The sequence below is a fragment of the Ahaetulla prasina genome, chromosome 2, assembly GCF_028640845.1.
Source record: "Ahaetulla prasina isolate Xishuangbanna chromosome 2, ASM2864084v1, whole genome shotgun sequence".
NCBI classification, from domain to species: domain Eukaryota; kingdom Metazoa; phylum Chordata; class Lepidosauria; order Squamata; family Colubridae; genus Ahaetulla; species Ahaetulla prasina.
Genome location: NC_080540.1, coordinates 26,373,203 through 26,389,743, shown reverse-complemented (window position 1 = coordinate 26,389,743; position 16,541 = coordinate 26,373,203). Strand labels below are relative to the sequence as shown.

The 16,541-nt window shown below is 42.7% G+C and overlaps 1 protein-coding gene and 1 pseudogene across 4 annotated transcripts in view; both read right to left on the bottom strand.

Annotated features, from left to right (window-relative positions):
- Positions 1-16,541, bottom strand: part of LOC131193418 (zinc finger protein 493-like) — a 38,631-nt gene that overhangs the window by 6,295 nt on the left and 15,795 nt on the right. For 2 of the 4 annotated variants that reach the window (XM_058173538.1, XM_058173540.1), the window contains exons 1-5: positions 6,234-6,431; positions 5,916-6,036; positions 3,922-4,004; positions 2,449-2,575; positions 1,805-1,897 (exon numbers count right to left, since the gene is read on the bottom strand). In XM_058173538.1, coding sequence (XP_058029521.1) covers positions 1,805-1,897; positions 2,449-2,575; positions 3,922-4,004; positions 5,916-6,015 — 403 coding nt within the window. In that variant the 5' untranslated portion in view covers positions 6,016-6,036; positions 6,234-6,431. Of the gene's footprint in view, positions 1-1,804; positions 1,898-2,448; positions 2,576-3,921; positions 4,005-5,915; positions 6,037-6,233; positions 6,432-6,508; positions 6,576-16,541 lie in introns of those variants that run through there. The other 2 variants (XM_058173539.1, XM_058173541.1) reach the window with 2 other exon arrangements.
- LOC131190442 (zinc finger protein 845-like) overlaps positions 13,286-16,541 on the bottom strand; it is a 43,532-nt pseudogene continuing 40,276 nt past the window's right edge.

The following is a 16,541-nucleotide window of genomic DNA, read 5'->3' as shown; positions in this document are numbered from 1 at the left end:
GGGGGGAATGGGGGGGTGCACGAGGCGCATAGAATTATGTGTGTGGGCACACATGTGCGCGACTCCCCCCACTTTTGGCACGTGATGGCAAAAAGGTTAGCCGTCACTGTTATAGACCAAAAAAACAACAAAATGAAAGCAACTTTTAAAAAACAAGTGCAAGAAGCAGGGTCTGAAACTGGCTCGGATAGGAAATTTCATGGAGACAGTGTGGAGGTTTTAGGCCATTATATCAGACTGAATAGGAATAGAAATGTAAAGAAGGACACTCTTATCTATTTCATACATCGAACAAATTAGCCTTTTATCTGAGCTGCTCATGTCCACCATCCTTTCAGACCAGGGGGAATTGCTCAATAGGTATCCAAATGAAGTCAGAGATGCTGACACAAACTTGGGGGCGAGTCATTGGCCCCGATGGAAAGGGTGTGCAACTTGGGCGTTCTCCTGGATGGGCAGTTGTCTTTTGAAGATCACTTGACGACCGTCTCCAGGAGAGCTTTTTATCAGGTTCGCCTGATTCGCCAGTTGCGCCCCTTCCTGGACCGGGATGCTCTATACACGGTCACTCATGCTCTCGTCACTTCTCACCTGGACTACTGCAATGCTCTCCACATGGGGCTCCCCTTGAAGAGTGCCCGGAGGCTTCAGTTGGTCCAGAATGCGGCTGCGCGGGTGATAGAGAGAGATACTCGTGGCTTCCATATAATACCTATCCTGCGCAGGTTGCACTGGCTGCCTGTGGTCTTCCGAGTGCACTTCAAGGTGCTGGTTACCACCTTTAAAGCGCTCCATGGCTTAGGACCGGGGTATTTACGGGATCGCCTTCTGCCGCCATTTGCCTCCCACTGACCCGTGCGCTCCCACAGAGAGAGTCTCCTCAGGGTGCCGTCTGCCAAACAATGTCGGCTGGCAGCCCCCAGGGGGAGGGCCTTCTCTGTGGGGGCTCCTTCCCTCTGGAACGAACTTCCCCCAGGGCTTCGTCAACTCCCTGATCTCTGGACCTTCCGCCGCGAGCTGAAGACGTATCTATTTTTCCGCGCTGGACTGGCATAAAATTAGTTTTATTACTTGTATTTTATTTGGGGTTTTATGGTTTTATCTTAATTATGGGCCAAATTTAATAAGTTTTTTATCATTGTTTTTATTGTATTGTATTTACTTATTGTTCGATTTTACTTGGCTGTGAACCGCCCTGAGTCCTTCGGGAGAAGGGCGGTATACAAATTAAATTATTATTATTATTATCATTATTATTATTATTATTAATGTGTGTGTTAAAATGAAATTTTACTGTAAATATATATTTACAGTAAAATTTCATCCAGTGGGCTTGGAAAGTGTTGGGCAGCTTCATCAGCACCCACAGCTTAACCTCTTGTTTGTCAGTTATATTAATTAAACCAGTTTTTCGGAATCGCGCAAAACAGCCACGGCTAACTCCAAAGGTCTCACTGTACTCCTCACCCTCTCCTCGCTTTAGCGTTTCAAAAATGCTGCGTGCCTTTGCCTGAATCAGATGAAGACTCATGGGACTTCTTTTTGGGATCTGTTTGTCAATCCAAAGCACAAGGAGCTGTTCTGTTTTTGAAAGGAGACCCGTCCTATTTCTCGTGATTATGGCATCTGTTCCTGGAGGTGATTTAATTGCCTGTTATCTTTTCTTGATCCTTAAGGATCATACATATGGTGCAGTTGGCCAGTCCTTCTCCTCCTCCTATGCTTTTTACCTTCTTCCCTGCCTCATGGGCTTTAATTATTTTCATTTCCAAGTCCAAACTGATACTTTTCCTTTGTCTCTTACCTCCATGTTGAGCTGGAGTAGAACTTGGTCGCTTTCCTTTGGAAGACACTTGTAGCCTAAGAAAGAGTTGATGGAAAAGTACAGTATCTTGTCCTGGAGAGAGAGAGAGAGAGAGACTGGCTCAGAGTTGTTTAGTAAGATCAATTACTATCTTTAATTAGATAATTGGGGTTGATAATTAGATAATTGGGAGGAGGAAGTACTGCAGTGCACGAAGGTGTTTTTCTTCTCTGTCGACCATTTCTTTCCCTTGACAAAAACATAACAAGGGTCTGCTAGCAGCCATAGAGTGCACAGTATTTGAAAGTCTTATTTACAGGACTGTATTAAAGTTTGGTTTACAGATTCCATCTTTTTTCTTAAACTGTTCCATTTGGTTGTTTTTTCCCTTCATGCGCAGCATGTGCAAGATCGAATCTGATTCTTAACAAACGGGAGCGAGTGGATTGTGAAGGCCGCACTCTCCATACTGTCCGTTTGTGAAGAAAAGCCAGGCTTCACAGAAAAGGAGGAAAACTTCAGATAAATAGCTTGCAAATTTGAAAATCAGCAGTTTAGAGAATACAGCAACAAAAAACAAATAACCGTTCATTAATTTAGAAACAAAATATTTTGCACTACAATATCTTAACTGAATCCCTTACCTAAGGAGGCCAAGTTCCTTTTGTTTTCCAGCATGACCTCCCGGTACAGGGCTTTTTGCTTTGAATCCAGCAGGGCCCATTCCTCCACGGAGAAAAACACAGCTACATCTTCAAATGATACCCAATTCTGACAGAGAGGGGGAAAAAACCACAACGTATTCCATGAATATTCCTAACAATAAACATTTCAATGAATTAATTGTGAGTGTTCTTCTTAATGAAAAACCTCTACAGTTTCCAAGTAGGGCAAACGAGTATGTTAGGATATTGAATTTAGTAGCTGGAACAAGTAAAGTGTTCAAATAGGCTGCAACACAATTGTAATTGATTAGTTAGAGAATGCTGACTCATGCAATGATGCAATCTACGCTCTGATTGGTTGCTGTAAGTATAAAGAGGGCGTTTCCATTTGTTCCCTCCTTTTTTTCCTTCTGTGTGATGTTTTAGATTTACCTCATGATGTTCCTGAGTATCTTAACGTTCTTCCTTTTCAAGATGATGACAAAGACTGCTGTAAATTTGTAGGTTAAATATATTTATTTATATATAAAGGACTACAAGTCTACACTTTATCTGGACAGCTTCTGCTCTGTCTACAAAAGTCAAGCTTGGACTTTACTTTTTTACTTTGGGCTTTCATCTGCACCGCTTTAAAAAAAAACCTGAGTAAAGACCACACCTGGAATACTCTGTCACCACATTACAAAAAAAGTTGTCAAAACTTTGGATACAGTGCAAAGAGCAACTAAGGATTAAAGGCCTTGAGATTAAAACATATGAAAAATGGTTGCAAGAACTGGATATGGATAGTCTAGAGAAAAGAAGGACTAGGGTAGACATGATAGCCGTGTTCCAGTATCTGTGTGGCTGCCACTAACAACAAGGGTTCAACTTATTTTCCAAAGCACCAGAAGGCAGGACAAGAAACAACGGATGGAAACTAATCAAGGAGAAAGGCAACCTGGAAGTAAGGAGAAACTTCTGGTCAGTGAGGACAATTAACCAATGGAACATTTGCCTTCAGAAGTTATGGGCTGGAGGTTTTGAAGGACAGACTGGACACCCACTTGTTTGAAATGATATAGGGCCGTGGTGGCAAACCGATGGCACACGTGCCAAAGGTGGCACACCCAGACCTCTCTGCAGGCACGTCAGCTGTCAACCCCACCCCAGCATGTGCACGCGCCTCCCGCTTGTCAGCTGGTCTTCGGGTCTCTGTTGTGTATGCACAGGTGTGGGGGGGGTGCATACGGGGGGGTGGGGTGCAAGTACAGGGGAGCGACAGGGCATGTGTGCAGGGGACATGCACGTGCTTTTGGCACATGGTGCCAAAAAGGTTAGCTATCACTGGTATAGGTACTCCTGCTTGAAACAGTGGGTTTTACTAGAAGAGTCCCAAGATTCCTTCCAATGGTGTTATTCTGTTATTGGGAGATTGGCACATCTGGGGAGGGGAGGGGAGAATCCTCCTACCTGCACTGGAAGCTCAACCGCTGTTAATCCTCCATTACAAAGACCTGAAGTTCCAGGAGATGAAGACGAGGCCATGAGAGTGTCTAGGAGTGGGGGAAAAAAACAGCATTTGCTTTCAAACATCCTAAGGATATTCTTGAGTGTACAGTGAAAAGGCTGATTTTAGCTTATTTCTAGGCTAACTAGTGTCAAGGACTACCAGTACTCAGATTTGGATGAAGGCTTGGAAAGACCTAGAAGGATTTCTTTAATGCTTTTGTATTTAAGTGACATCAACAGGAGTGGGGGAAAAACCAGCAAAGGAAAAATCTGCTATCAAACATCCTAATGATATTCTTCAGCCTACAATGCAAAGGGCTTCTTTTAGCCTATTTCTAGGCTAACTAGGGAAGCACATAATGTGAGTCCCTTGCAGCCACAATAACAATACATTGAAGCTCACCCTGGGTGAGAGGAAACCTCTCTCAGCCATGAATGTATGCATTAAAGCAAGGGTCTCCAACCTTGCCAACTTTAAGACTTGCGGACTTCAACTCCCAGAGTTCCTCATGCAGCAAAGCAAATAGATGAGGAAGAAATGGAGGTAGTGACAGATTTTATTTGCAGATTTGTCCTCACCCACTCCCCAGTTTCTCTGACTCCCTTGCGGCTGAACTAGACCAGGGGTCTCCAACCTTGGCGACTTGTGGACTTCAACTCCCAGAGTTCCTCAGCTAGCAAAGCTTTAAGACAAGTCTTAAAGTTGCCAAGGTTGGAGACCCCCTGAACTAAAGGACCAGCTCTGTTATTCTATGTTTCTCTAACTTTCCCTTATCAGATAATCAAGGAAGACTACAAAAGCTCTTTTTTTCACAGCTGGGACTTGCCTTTTGGAATAACCTATAGCAGGACCCCCATCCCGTTAAAGACCTTGGAGTTTTCATGTCAAATGATCTAAGTGCCAAAGCCCACTGCAACTACATAGCAAAAAAGGCTCTAAGAGTTGTAAACCTAATTTTGCGTAGCTTCTTTTCCAAAAACACCACACTACTAACCAGAGCATATAAAACATTTGCTAGACCAATTCTAGAATACAGCTCGCCTGTTTGGAACCCTCACCACATCTCTGACATCAATACAATTGAACGTGTCCAGAAATATTTTACAAGAAGAGTTCTCCATTCCTCTGAAAACAACAAAATACCTTATCCCACCAGACTTGAAATCCTAGGCCTAGAAAACTTGGAACTCCGTCGCCTTCGACAAGACCTAAGTTTAACTCACAGAATCATCTATTGTAATGTCCTTCCTGTTAAAGACTACTTCAGCTTTAATTGCAATAATACTAGAGCAACCAATAGATTTAAACTTAATGTCAACCACTTTAATCTAGATTGCAGAAAATATGACTTCTGTAACAGAATCATCAGTGCTTGGAATACTTTACCTGACTCTGTGGTCTCTTCTCATAATCCTAAAAGCTTTAACCAAAAACTTTCTACTATTGACCTCACCCCATTCCTAAGAGGACCATAAGGGGCGTGCATAAGCGCACAAACGTGCCTACCGTTCCTGTCCTATTGTTTTTCTTTTCTTCTTCCTATATATATATATATGCTTATACCTCCTTATATTTACTCATATATGTGTTTATATACTATATAATCTTTTTGTATGATGCCTACATATATTGTTGTGACAAAATAAATAAATAAATAAATAAACTCCCAGAATACCTGACACAGCTGGCTAAGGAATTAATGGGAGTTGAAGTTCACCAGTCCAAAAAGGGCCTTAATTCCTCACTCCTGGTTTATAGCAACATTTCTCAATCTGGGAAGCTGTCAAATATGTGGACTTCAACGCACGTGGGAAATTCTGGGAGTTGAAGCCCATGATAAAATTGCCAAGGTTGAGAACCAACGGCCCATAGGAAAAGGGCGATGCCTTTTTTAAATGCACCCAAGACTTCAAAAATGCAATTAAATTGAAGAATGATCAGAAGGAGCCTTTACCCGATGCTCTCTCCGGAGGCGGCTCCTCTTGAGCAACTCCCCGAAACAACAGATCACGGGAGGGATCTCCCCCTTTCCTCCCCGCCGGTTTGGCAGCCATTGAACTCCAAGCCTCCTGGATCTGAAACGGCAGCAGAGAAAAGGAAGTGACGGCAAACGACCAGGAAGAGGCAGCAAAATAATCATAATACTAATAATCTCCCCAAGGAGAAAGTGGGGACTGCAGGAGGGATTTTATTTAGCAGCCCCAAAAGAAGCTGCATTGAAGGGTCTCCTCTCCAAGCATTTTGCAAGGAAGGGAGGGAGGGAGGTTTTTACCTGGCTTTCAATAGGAAAGGGGCGGCTCTCTTCTTCGCCTGGATAGCTCCGCTTCCCAACAGATGCGGGCAAGAAAGGATCCAAGATCGCCGCCAGCCTCCTTCCTTCCTTCCCTTCCCACCTGGATCCCCCCTGCCAGGAACGACCCCAGCCAGGAGTTTGCAGATCCCAAGCTGGAAGCTCTTCTAGCTCCTCCCTTCCCCATCCAGCTCCTCCCATTCTCTAAAGAGCTGAGCGCGCCGCCCACTTGGGGGGTCCCTATGCCTGCCCCCTACCTTCTGCCACGGGGGAATCGGTCCCGCGTGGGATGGGCAGCTGGGCAGCGAGTCCCGGAGCTGCTTCGCCCCCCGCCAGTCAGAGAAACAGGGGAAGGAGGGAGGGGAGGAATCCCAGGGATGGGAGGAGGAAAGGGAAGAGGATGCTGAGTAGAGGTGGGTTTTGAGTAGGTTTTGAGTAGTTAGAATAGAATAGAATAGAATTTTTATTGGCCAAGTGTGATTGGACACACAAGGAATTTGTCTTGGTGCATATGCTCTCAGTGTACATAAAAGAAAAGATACCTTCATCAAGGTACGACATTTACAACACAATTGATGGTCAATATATCAATATAAATCATAAGGATTGCCAGCAACAAGTTACAGTCATACAGTCGTAAGTGGAAAGAGATTGGTGATGGGAACTATGAGAAGATTAATAGTAGTGCAGAGAACTACAGGTTCAGAGAACCTGTAGTAAAAATTCTGCTTGGCTGCATCCCAGTGGTGGGATTCAAATAATTTAACAACCGGTTCTCTGCCCTAATGATTTCCTCCAACAACCAGTTCACCAAACTGTTGAGAAAGTTAACAACCGGTTCTCCCGAAGTGGTGCGAACCGGCTGAATCCCACCACTGCTCCATCCCCATCTACTCTCTGCCTCCCAAGTCCCAGCTGATTGAGAGGAAATGGAGATTTTGCAGTAACCTTCCCCTGCCACGACTGGCTGAGGGATTCTGGGAGTTGAAGTCCACAAGTCTTAAAAGTGGCCAAGGTTGGAGACCCCTGGTCTAGTCGAACCGCAAGGGAGTCAGAGAAACTGGGGAGTGGGTGGGGACAAATCTGCGGTGATCTTGGAGCCCAGGAAAATAAAATCTGCCCCTACCTCCATTTCTTCCTCATCTATTTGCCAGGAATTTGAGAGGGCCAGATGTCAAGATCTTACATTTTCTTAATGTTGAGTTGACTTTTGCACTCTCCTTTTTCACCCACGTTAGTGGTTGAAACGGCACTGAAAAAAGGGGCTTCTGTCCATATTTCACACTAAAGACCGGTGCAACATCCCCTTGGTCACGGGATCAAAATTCATCCATTCATATTTATGACAGGTCAGGCCATATCCTGGGGTCGTGGGAATCTTCGGACAAGCAAATTCAATGGGGAAGCCAGATTCGCTCACCAACTGGGTTACTAGCATTAAAACTGCTTAAGAAATCACAGCAAGAAATATCGTAAAATGGGACCAACCTCACTTCACAAATGTCTCACTTAGCCACAGAAATTTTGGAATGAATTGTGGTCGTAAGCCGACAATCCCTTGTATTTCAAGTGTCAATGGGGCATTTCGAAAAGCAACAGAACCTAGAGTTGCTCCCTTGCCCCAAAAGAGAGAATAGAGAAAAGGGGAAATCGCTTTTTTCTAAAATTGTCTCCAATAACTACTAAGTAGCTACTAAGATGGCGCCGACGAAGGCTGCCTCGGTGAAATGCTCTCTAATTGTTTCTTTATTTCTAATTGTTCTCTGTGACTCACTACGGATTTCCTACTCACGAGACCATCTGCTAAAAATTAAGGAACATTTCTTTAAGGAGCAGCTTTCTTTAATCTCACCCCCGCCTGTCTTTACAAACACGGAGGAGATTCTAACACAGGAGGAGGCAATTCCCACGGAGCCATGGATTACTAAAAAAACCAAACGAAGGAAACGAGGTAAACGATCTGGGATCTTAATCAAGCTAAGAACCCGCACTAAAACTCCTCTGCCTTCAATTTTCCTAACAAATATACGCTCACTTGCAAACAAGATGGATGAAATACTCCTCTTAAACAAATACTATTCTGATTTTCGCAATTCAGCAGTCCTATGCTTCTCTGAAACCTGGTTAAATGAATCAATTGAAAATAGCAGCCTGAACATTCCAGGATTTCAAATTGAACGATCAGACAGGATTCCAGAAACATCTGGTAAAAAGAAAGGAGGAGGCTTATGCCTATATATTAATTCATCCTGGTGTCAAGATTTTAACATAATTTACAAATTCTGTGACAACAATTTAGAGACTCTAATTATCAACTGCAAACCTTACTATTCGCCTCGTGAATTTTCCTCATTTCTTCTAATTGCTGTTTATGTCCCACCACAAGCCTGTGTAAACAAGGCATTACGAACTCTAGCTGACCAAATCATGGAGGCTGAAGCCAAACACCCTGATTCACTGGCCATTGTTTTGGGAGATCTAAACAAGGCAAACTTAAGGAAAGAACTACCAAAATACTTTCAGCATGTCAATTGTCCCACCAGAGGCAAGAATACTCTAGACCACTGCTACACAACACTAAAAGATGCCTATCGGTCTTTACCACGTGCAGCTGTAGGACACTCTGATCATTGCATGATTCACCTTGTACCTGCTTACAGGCAAAGACTTAAAGCCATAAAACCAATAATTAAATCAGTGAAAACCTGGACGGAGGAATCAGAATTAAAGCTACAGGCATGTTTTGACTGCACTGATTGGAATATTTTTAAAGATACCTCTGCAGACCTGGATGAACTCACAGATACTGTAACATCATATGTCAGCTTCTGTGAAGACCTATGTGTACCTACAAGGAACTTGCAAATGCACAGTAATAACAAATCTTGGTTTACACCTAAACTTAAGCAGCTACGACATTCCAAAGAGGAAGCCTACAGAAAAGGTGATAAAATACTGTACAATCAGGCCAGAAATGCACTAACAAGGGAGATAAGAGCAGCAAAAAGAAGCTACTCTGAAAAGCTAAAGAATCAATTTTCAGCAAATGAACCAGCAAACATGTGGAAAACTCTTAAAAATATCACCGGCTATGGCAAACCTCCTTCCCAGGCTGAAGGTAATCAACAACTGGCAGATGACCTGAATGAGTTTTACTGCAGGTTTGAAAGGAAACTACAGCCACCTATCTCCACAACCCCCATCTCAGACACACCAACAACAGCCAAGCCTCCTACAACTGACCCCATTTCATTGGGTTCACAACCCCTAGTGATCACAGAAAAGGAAGTGCAGGACCTATTTCACAGACAAAAGCCAGGAAAAGCTCCAGGCCCAGACAAGATAACTCCTTCTTGCTTAAAAGTCTGTGCTGACCAATTGGCCCCCATCTTCACCCATATTTTCAATAAATCACTAGAGATGTGCTATGTTCCTTCTTGCTTCAAACGCCTACCATCATCCCAGTGCCAAGAAGCCCACCATCAAGGAACTGAATGACTACAGACCAGTTGCTCTAACATCTGTAGTCATGAAAACCTTTGAAAGGCTAGTGCTTTCCTACCTGAAAACCATCACGAATCCGCTCTTAGACCCTTGCAATTTGCATACCGAGCAAATAGATCAACAGATGATGCTGTTAATATGGCTCTGCACTACATCCTACAACATCTTGAGTCTCCAAAGACCTATGCAAGGGTCCTTTTGTAGACTTTAGTTCAGCATTCAATACCATCATTCCAGACATTCTTCTAACTAAGCTAAACCAGCTACAGGTACCGGAACAGACTTGTAAGTGGATCACAAGCTTCCTAACAAACAGGAAGCAGCAGGTGAAGCTAAGCAAGATCACATCAAATACCTGTACAATTAGCACAGGGGCCCCCCAAGGCTGTGTGCTCTCCCCACTTCTCTTCTCTCTGTATACCAATGACTGCATCTCCAATGATCCATTTGTTAAGCTACTGAAGTTCGCAGATGACACAACAGTGATTGGTCTCATTCGAGACAATGACGAATCCGCATATAGACGAGAGGTCGAACGACTAGCCTTGTGGTGCAACCAAAACAATCTGGAACTGAACACACTCAAAACCGTAGAAATGGTGGTAGACTTTAGGAAAAACCCTTCCATACTTCCACCTCTCACAATACTTGACAACACAGTATCAACAGTAGAAACCTTCAAATTTCTGGCTAACATCAAAAACATCATTAAAAAAGGACAACAAAGAATGTTCTTTCTGCGCCAACTCAGTAAGCTCAAACTGCCCAAGGAGCTGCTGATCCAATTCTACAGAGGAATTATTGAGTCTGTCATTTGCACCTCTATAACTGTCTGGTTCGGTTCTGCAACCCAACAAGAAAAACACAGACTTCAGAGGATAATTAGAACTGCAGAAAAAATAATTGCTACCAACTTGCCTTCCATTGAGGACCTGTATACTGCACGAATCAAGAAGAGGGCCGTGAAAATATTTGCAGATCCCTCGCATCCTGGACATAAACTGTTTCAACTCCTACCCTCAAAACGACGCTATAGAGCACTGCACACCAGAACAACTAGACACAACAACAGTTTTTTCCCGAAGGCCATCACTCTGCTAAACAAATAATTCCCTCAACACTGTCAGACTATTTACTGAATCTGCACTACTATTAATCGTTTCATAGTTCCCATCACCAATCTCTTTCCACTTATGACTGTATGACTATAACTTGTTGCTGGCAATCCTTATGATTTATATTGATATATTGATCATCAATTGTGTTGTAAATGTTGTACCTTGATGAACGTATCTTTTCTTTTATGTACACTGAGAGCATATGCACCAAGACAAATTCCTTGTGTGTCCAATCACACTTGGCCAATAAAATTCTATTCTATTCTAAATGCCAAGCCAAAGGACCCCTTGATGATTCTGAAGACAATCCCATTAACTTTATCACTCTGAAACTGAAGAAAACCTTTGCTAAGAATTTTTAATATTTAACAATTTAAAAGGTCTGAGGTGGAAAATATTTAAAAGTATATGAATTTCAGAAGAAAAACTACTAAACACTACAGGTAGCTCTCGAATTACAGCCATTCATTTACTGACTGGCATTGAAAAAAGTGACTTATGTCCATTTTTCACACTTACGACAATTGCAGGATCCCCATGGTCATGTGATCAAAATTAAGACAACTGGGAACTGACTCGCATTTATGACCATTGTAGTGTCCCGGGATCACATGATCACCTTTTGTGACCTTCCGACAAACAATGTCAATGGGAAAGCAGAATCACTTAAAAATTGAGGCAAGAAAGGTCACAAAATGGAGCAAAATTGATGTAGCAAACATCTCATTAGCAACAGAAGTTTGGGGCTCATTTTGCTCATAAGTCAATCGTAAGTCTACAAAATATTTCTCCTATAGTAAAACAGCTCCAAGCCTAACAGAGCCGGATTGAAGTTTGCAGAGAGAGGGTTCCTGGCGTATTCCCCATTTCCTCCTCAAGAATTGCTCTTCCCATCTGGCTGAAAGAAGGAAAGAGATCCTTCCGGACTGAAAGTCACTTTTGGTTTTTCTTACCTTTCCTGTTCCAGGCGTGTTACCAGATGTGCCCATGCCTCCAACTGAACACATTGAAGACAAGATTGTAAGCAACAACTTTATTCTGCAGAAAAAGTAACACAAGGAAATCTCCCTCAAAGCCTTTGTACCCCACCAACATCCACTGGAGGGCTTTACACAGCATTTGCCACACAGTTTACAACCCAGAGTCAGAAGGAATTTTCTCATCTCCCTTTACAGTAATTCCTGCCCTGTTTTACACTAAAATCGTAGCCTTGCTGCATACATGTAATCCAGAGCACAGCCAAGCTATTTAAAGCTATCCTAATGTGTACACAGGGAAACCTCAACATGTTTATAAATGTCGCTTCAGCAGTATTATAGCATAACTTTCCATGATACTTCCAGTTTTTCTAACAGTGTACTTCTTTTTTAGAGGTGTACAGGTGCAAATCTTTCCTATTCGTGCCTTTTGTCTTGTCCCTTAGTACATTTGGGGTTCTGGTTTAGGAAGCTGAAGCATTTACGCTTTTATTCTAAGTTTAACTTCAATCTCCACGGATCCTTCTATTTAGACCAGGGTTGAGGAACCTTGGTCTTTTTATCATTTGTGGACTTCAACTTCTAGAATTTGAGAGGGTTGAGAAACATTGCTGTAGTCCAGGGGTTGGGAACTAAGGGCCATTTATGATGTGTGGACTTCAATTTCCAAAATTCCTGGGCCAGGGAGTCCACAAGTCAAAAAAGAAGCAAAATTCACCACCCCTGATGAGACTCTGGCCTTCCAATTGTTGGAGGCCATACTGTGGATTTGGCCTTGTTCCGTGGGAAAACAGCCTTCTCCAAATAATCTTAGGCCTCTTTGCCATCTTCCCCCTTTTGAGATTTTAACTTTTATTTTCAATATTCTGGTGTTTCATTTTGCTTGTAATCATTTTCTTGAAAAGCAAGGAAATATTGACTATAATTCTTTCTCCATTTTCAATGTATTGGACACTTAAAAGATTTTTACAGTAGGACGGCACTAGAAACAGCAACAGACCGTAATTCCATAAGTCTAGGCCAGAGGTTTCCAAACTTGGCAACTTGTAAGTCTTGTAGACTTCAACTCCCAGAATCCCTCAGCTACCATGGTAACATATGTGCCAGAGGAATTCTGGGAGTTGAAGTCCACAAACCTTAAAGTTGTCAACTTTGGAGACCCATAATCTAGGCCCTGACCAATTTTGATATTAAGAAATTCCTTCCCTATGTTTCCAAGATGGGTTTCAGACTCACTTAAGAACTGTCTTTCTTAGCCATGGAAATGTTGAGCTTTAATTGTGGTCATACGTCAAGGGCTCCTGTATTTTCTAAAGCTGGTTCCCTAAATTGTCCAATTTACTGACCAAAAACAGCCAATATCTGACATGTATAAGCTAAGCCTTTAACTAAGCCTTTAAGTTAGGACATTAATAAAAACAAACACACACCCTACTCTATTATTATTTCAATTTTATTTATATTCGACTCTAGCACAAAGATCTAATGTCCAAAAGTTAATTCCTAGTTATACAGAAACATTCCTTTTAATGGATCAAGAAGTTTCTGCTGCTTCGGAAGCCCTTCCAATACTTCAAGCATTTCTCCTGAAACACTTCTATGGGCATTAAGCAAATTTTGAGAATCAACAACCAATTCACGTCTGCTATGCATCTTCTTATGTCGATTAAAGTCACTACAGCTCATCAATTTCTTTCCACACACCATACACTGATATGGCTTCTCCCCTGTGTGGATTCTCTTATGGAGCGTAAGATAACTCCCGTCTTTGAAACTCTTTCCACACTCAATGCATTTAAAGGGTTTCTCCCCTGTGTGGATTCTTTTATGGAGCATAAGACTCCTGCCATCTTTGAAACTCTTTCCACATTCAATGCATTTAAAGGGTTTCTCCCCTGTGTGGATCCTCATGTGGGAGGTAAGCTGGCCACTCACACGAAAACATTTTCCACACTCCAGGCATTTATAGGGTTTCTCCCCTGAGTGAATCCTCCTATGGATCCTGAGTGAATCACTTCGACTAAAGCTTTTTCCGCACTCATGAACATGTATATGGTTTCTCCCCAGTGTGGATCCTCTTGTGGATACCAAGGCTACTACTTCTCCTGAAACTCATGCCACAGTCCGTACACTTATAGGGTTTCTCCCCTGTGTGGATTCTTTTATGGATTATCAGTTCTCCAGAATCATTGAAGCATTTCCCACACTCTTGGCACTGATATGGTTTCTCCCCAGTGTGGGTTCTGCTATGTACCATATAACCATTTTTTGTATTGAAGCTCTTTCCACATGTGCGGCATTCATATGGTTTCTCCCCAGTGTGGAGCCTTTTGTGGGAATTGAGGGACCGCAATCTGGTGAAGCATTTGTCACATTCGGTGCACTTATAAGGCTTTTCCCCCGTGTGGGTCCTTTTATGGATATTAAGGTTACTTGGGTGACTGAAGCACTTCCCGCACTCTGTGCATTGATGCGGTTTCTCTCCACTGTGGATTCTTCTATGGAATGTTAAGTGGGTGGATTTACAGAAGCTCTTTCCACACTCCAGGCATTTGAATGGTTTCTCCCCTGTGTGGGTCCGTTTGTGGACATGAAAGCCATCAGAACTGGCAAAGCACTTTCCACACTGCAGGCATTGAAAGGGCTTCTCCCCTGTGTGGATTCTGTAATGGGCAATAAGGCTTGTTGAAGTACGGAAGCTCTTTCCACACTCCATGCATTGAAAGGGTTTTTCCCCTGTGTGGATCATCTCGTGTGACTTATGATGACCTTTTTGACTAAAGCTCTTTCCACAGTGCTGGCATTTATATGGTTTCTCCCCTTTATGCATCCTATTATGTAAGGTTAGAGCACCACTTGTGCCGAAGCCTTTTCCACACTCCAAGCATTCATAGGGTTTCTCTCCTGTGTGAATCCTCTTATGGGATGTAAGAGCATCGGCGGTCCTGAAGCATTTTCCACACTCTGTGCATTTATACGGCTTCTCTTCGGTGTGGATCCTCTTATGCAAATTGAAATTGCCTTTTCGGGTGAAGCTCTTTCCACACACAGTGCAATGATATGGCTTTTCCCCTGTATGGGTCCTATTATGTCCTATTATGTCCGATAAGACTTTGATATCTGCACATAGTAAACTAGAGCAATTCTCCAGCTCCCCCATTAACTGCTTTTCCTCAGAACATTGCTTTCCATACATCTTTTCTGCAACTTCTTTTTTCTCTTTTGGTAAAAGTGCTGCTGCCTCTTGGCCAGAATCCTCCATCTCCCATCCGTCACCTCCTTGCAACAAAAAAAGAAAAAAAAAAGTTAATACAAACACCATTGCTGTATTTAAACAGTATCAAACTTCCTCCAAACTCCCATTTATTGAAAACATTGTGCTATGCTTTGTATTAAGTGGATATAAGGTTTGGCCTTTGGGTGTCTCTTGTCCTCAATAGTACAGAGTGAAAACCTGAACATTTTGGATAAGATCTATTAAACTTTGGGGTGGGGACGGGGCAACCATCATCTCTACTGCTTCAGATTTAGTTCCAAGGAAGCAGACGGACCACTTAAAAGAGGCCTATGTTCATTCCTTCATTGATTCATTCATTAAATTTATTGGCCTCCCAGCTTGCCTCATCTCCATGAAGAGGTTTTCCCTTGAAAAAAACGTGTTCTCGCTCTGGTGTGTTCATTCATCTTTATCCCAAAGGTGTTCTTTCTAAAGACAATTGGACTTTCTTTTTTCTTGTAGATATTTCGCTTCTCATCCAAGAAGTAGATGAGAGGATGAATGGATTGATATTCCTTGCAGTCATCTAGTGGTTAGCACTCTTTCCAGCCAGATGACCGCAAGTACTATAAATCCTTGTGATAAAGCTCTGGACTCTATGGGGCTCTTACTGTGTTTCCCCGAAAATAAGACCGTGTCTTAGATTTTCTTGAACCCTGAAATAAGCACGTGGCCTTATTTTCGGGGAGGTCTTATCATTTTCGGGTGCATGGAATGAACAGGGCTCCTCTTGCCGTCTTACCTGATTTCCAGCTCTGTCTCCCTAACCCTAACCCGAGGAAATGGTGGGGACTGGCTGCACACGCATTTAAACATTTTCGAGGAGGGCTTATTTTCATGAGGGCTTATTTTAGCGCATGCCCTCAAAAGTCAGATTGGGCTTATTATTGGGATGTCTTTTCAGGGAAACACATTAAGTGCCATCATTATAAACCAAAATATCAACAAAATAAAAGCCACAAAGTGGAACAGGCAGAATCAGAAACTGGCTGGGATGGGAAACTTCACAGCACACAAGAAAATCAGGCTAACAGGAGCATCCTGAGGTAAACCAACACCGCAGCATCATCCTGAGGTAAAATTACAGAGCCCACAGAGGAAAAAAAGGCTGGAAACAAGGACACTCCCCCCTTTACACTCACATTAACCAATCACGGCATAGATTGCCTAATGCAGGATCCAGGTCTCTCCAATCAATCAGCTATAACTGTGTTCTGACTCACTGTACAACTCCACTGTCTCAGCTGGGCAGCCCTGGAGGTAGGACCCTAATGGAGCCTGCCCATTAGGGTAGTAAGTCAAAACATTCCTCAACCGAACCACACTCAGTTTTATGAATTTTTGGAATCAAATGGATCATTAAATGAAAGAAGATCTGACTAATTTCCTCCGTTCGTTAATTGATTCCTGCCAT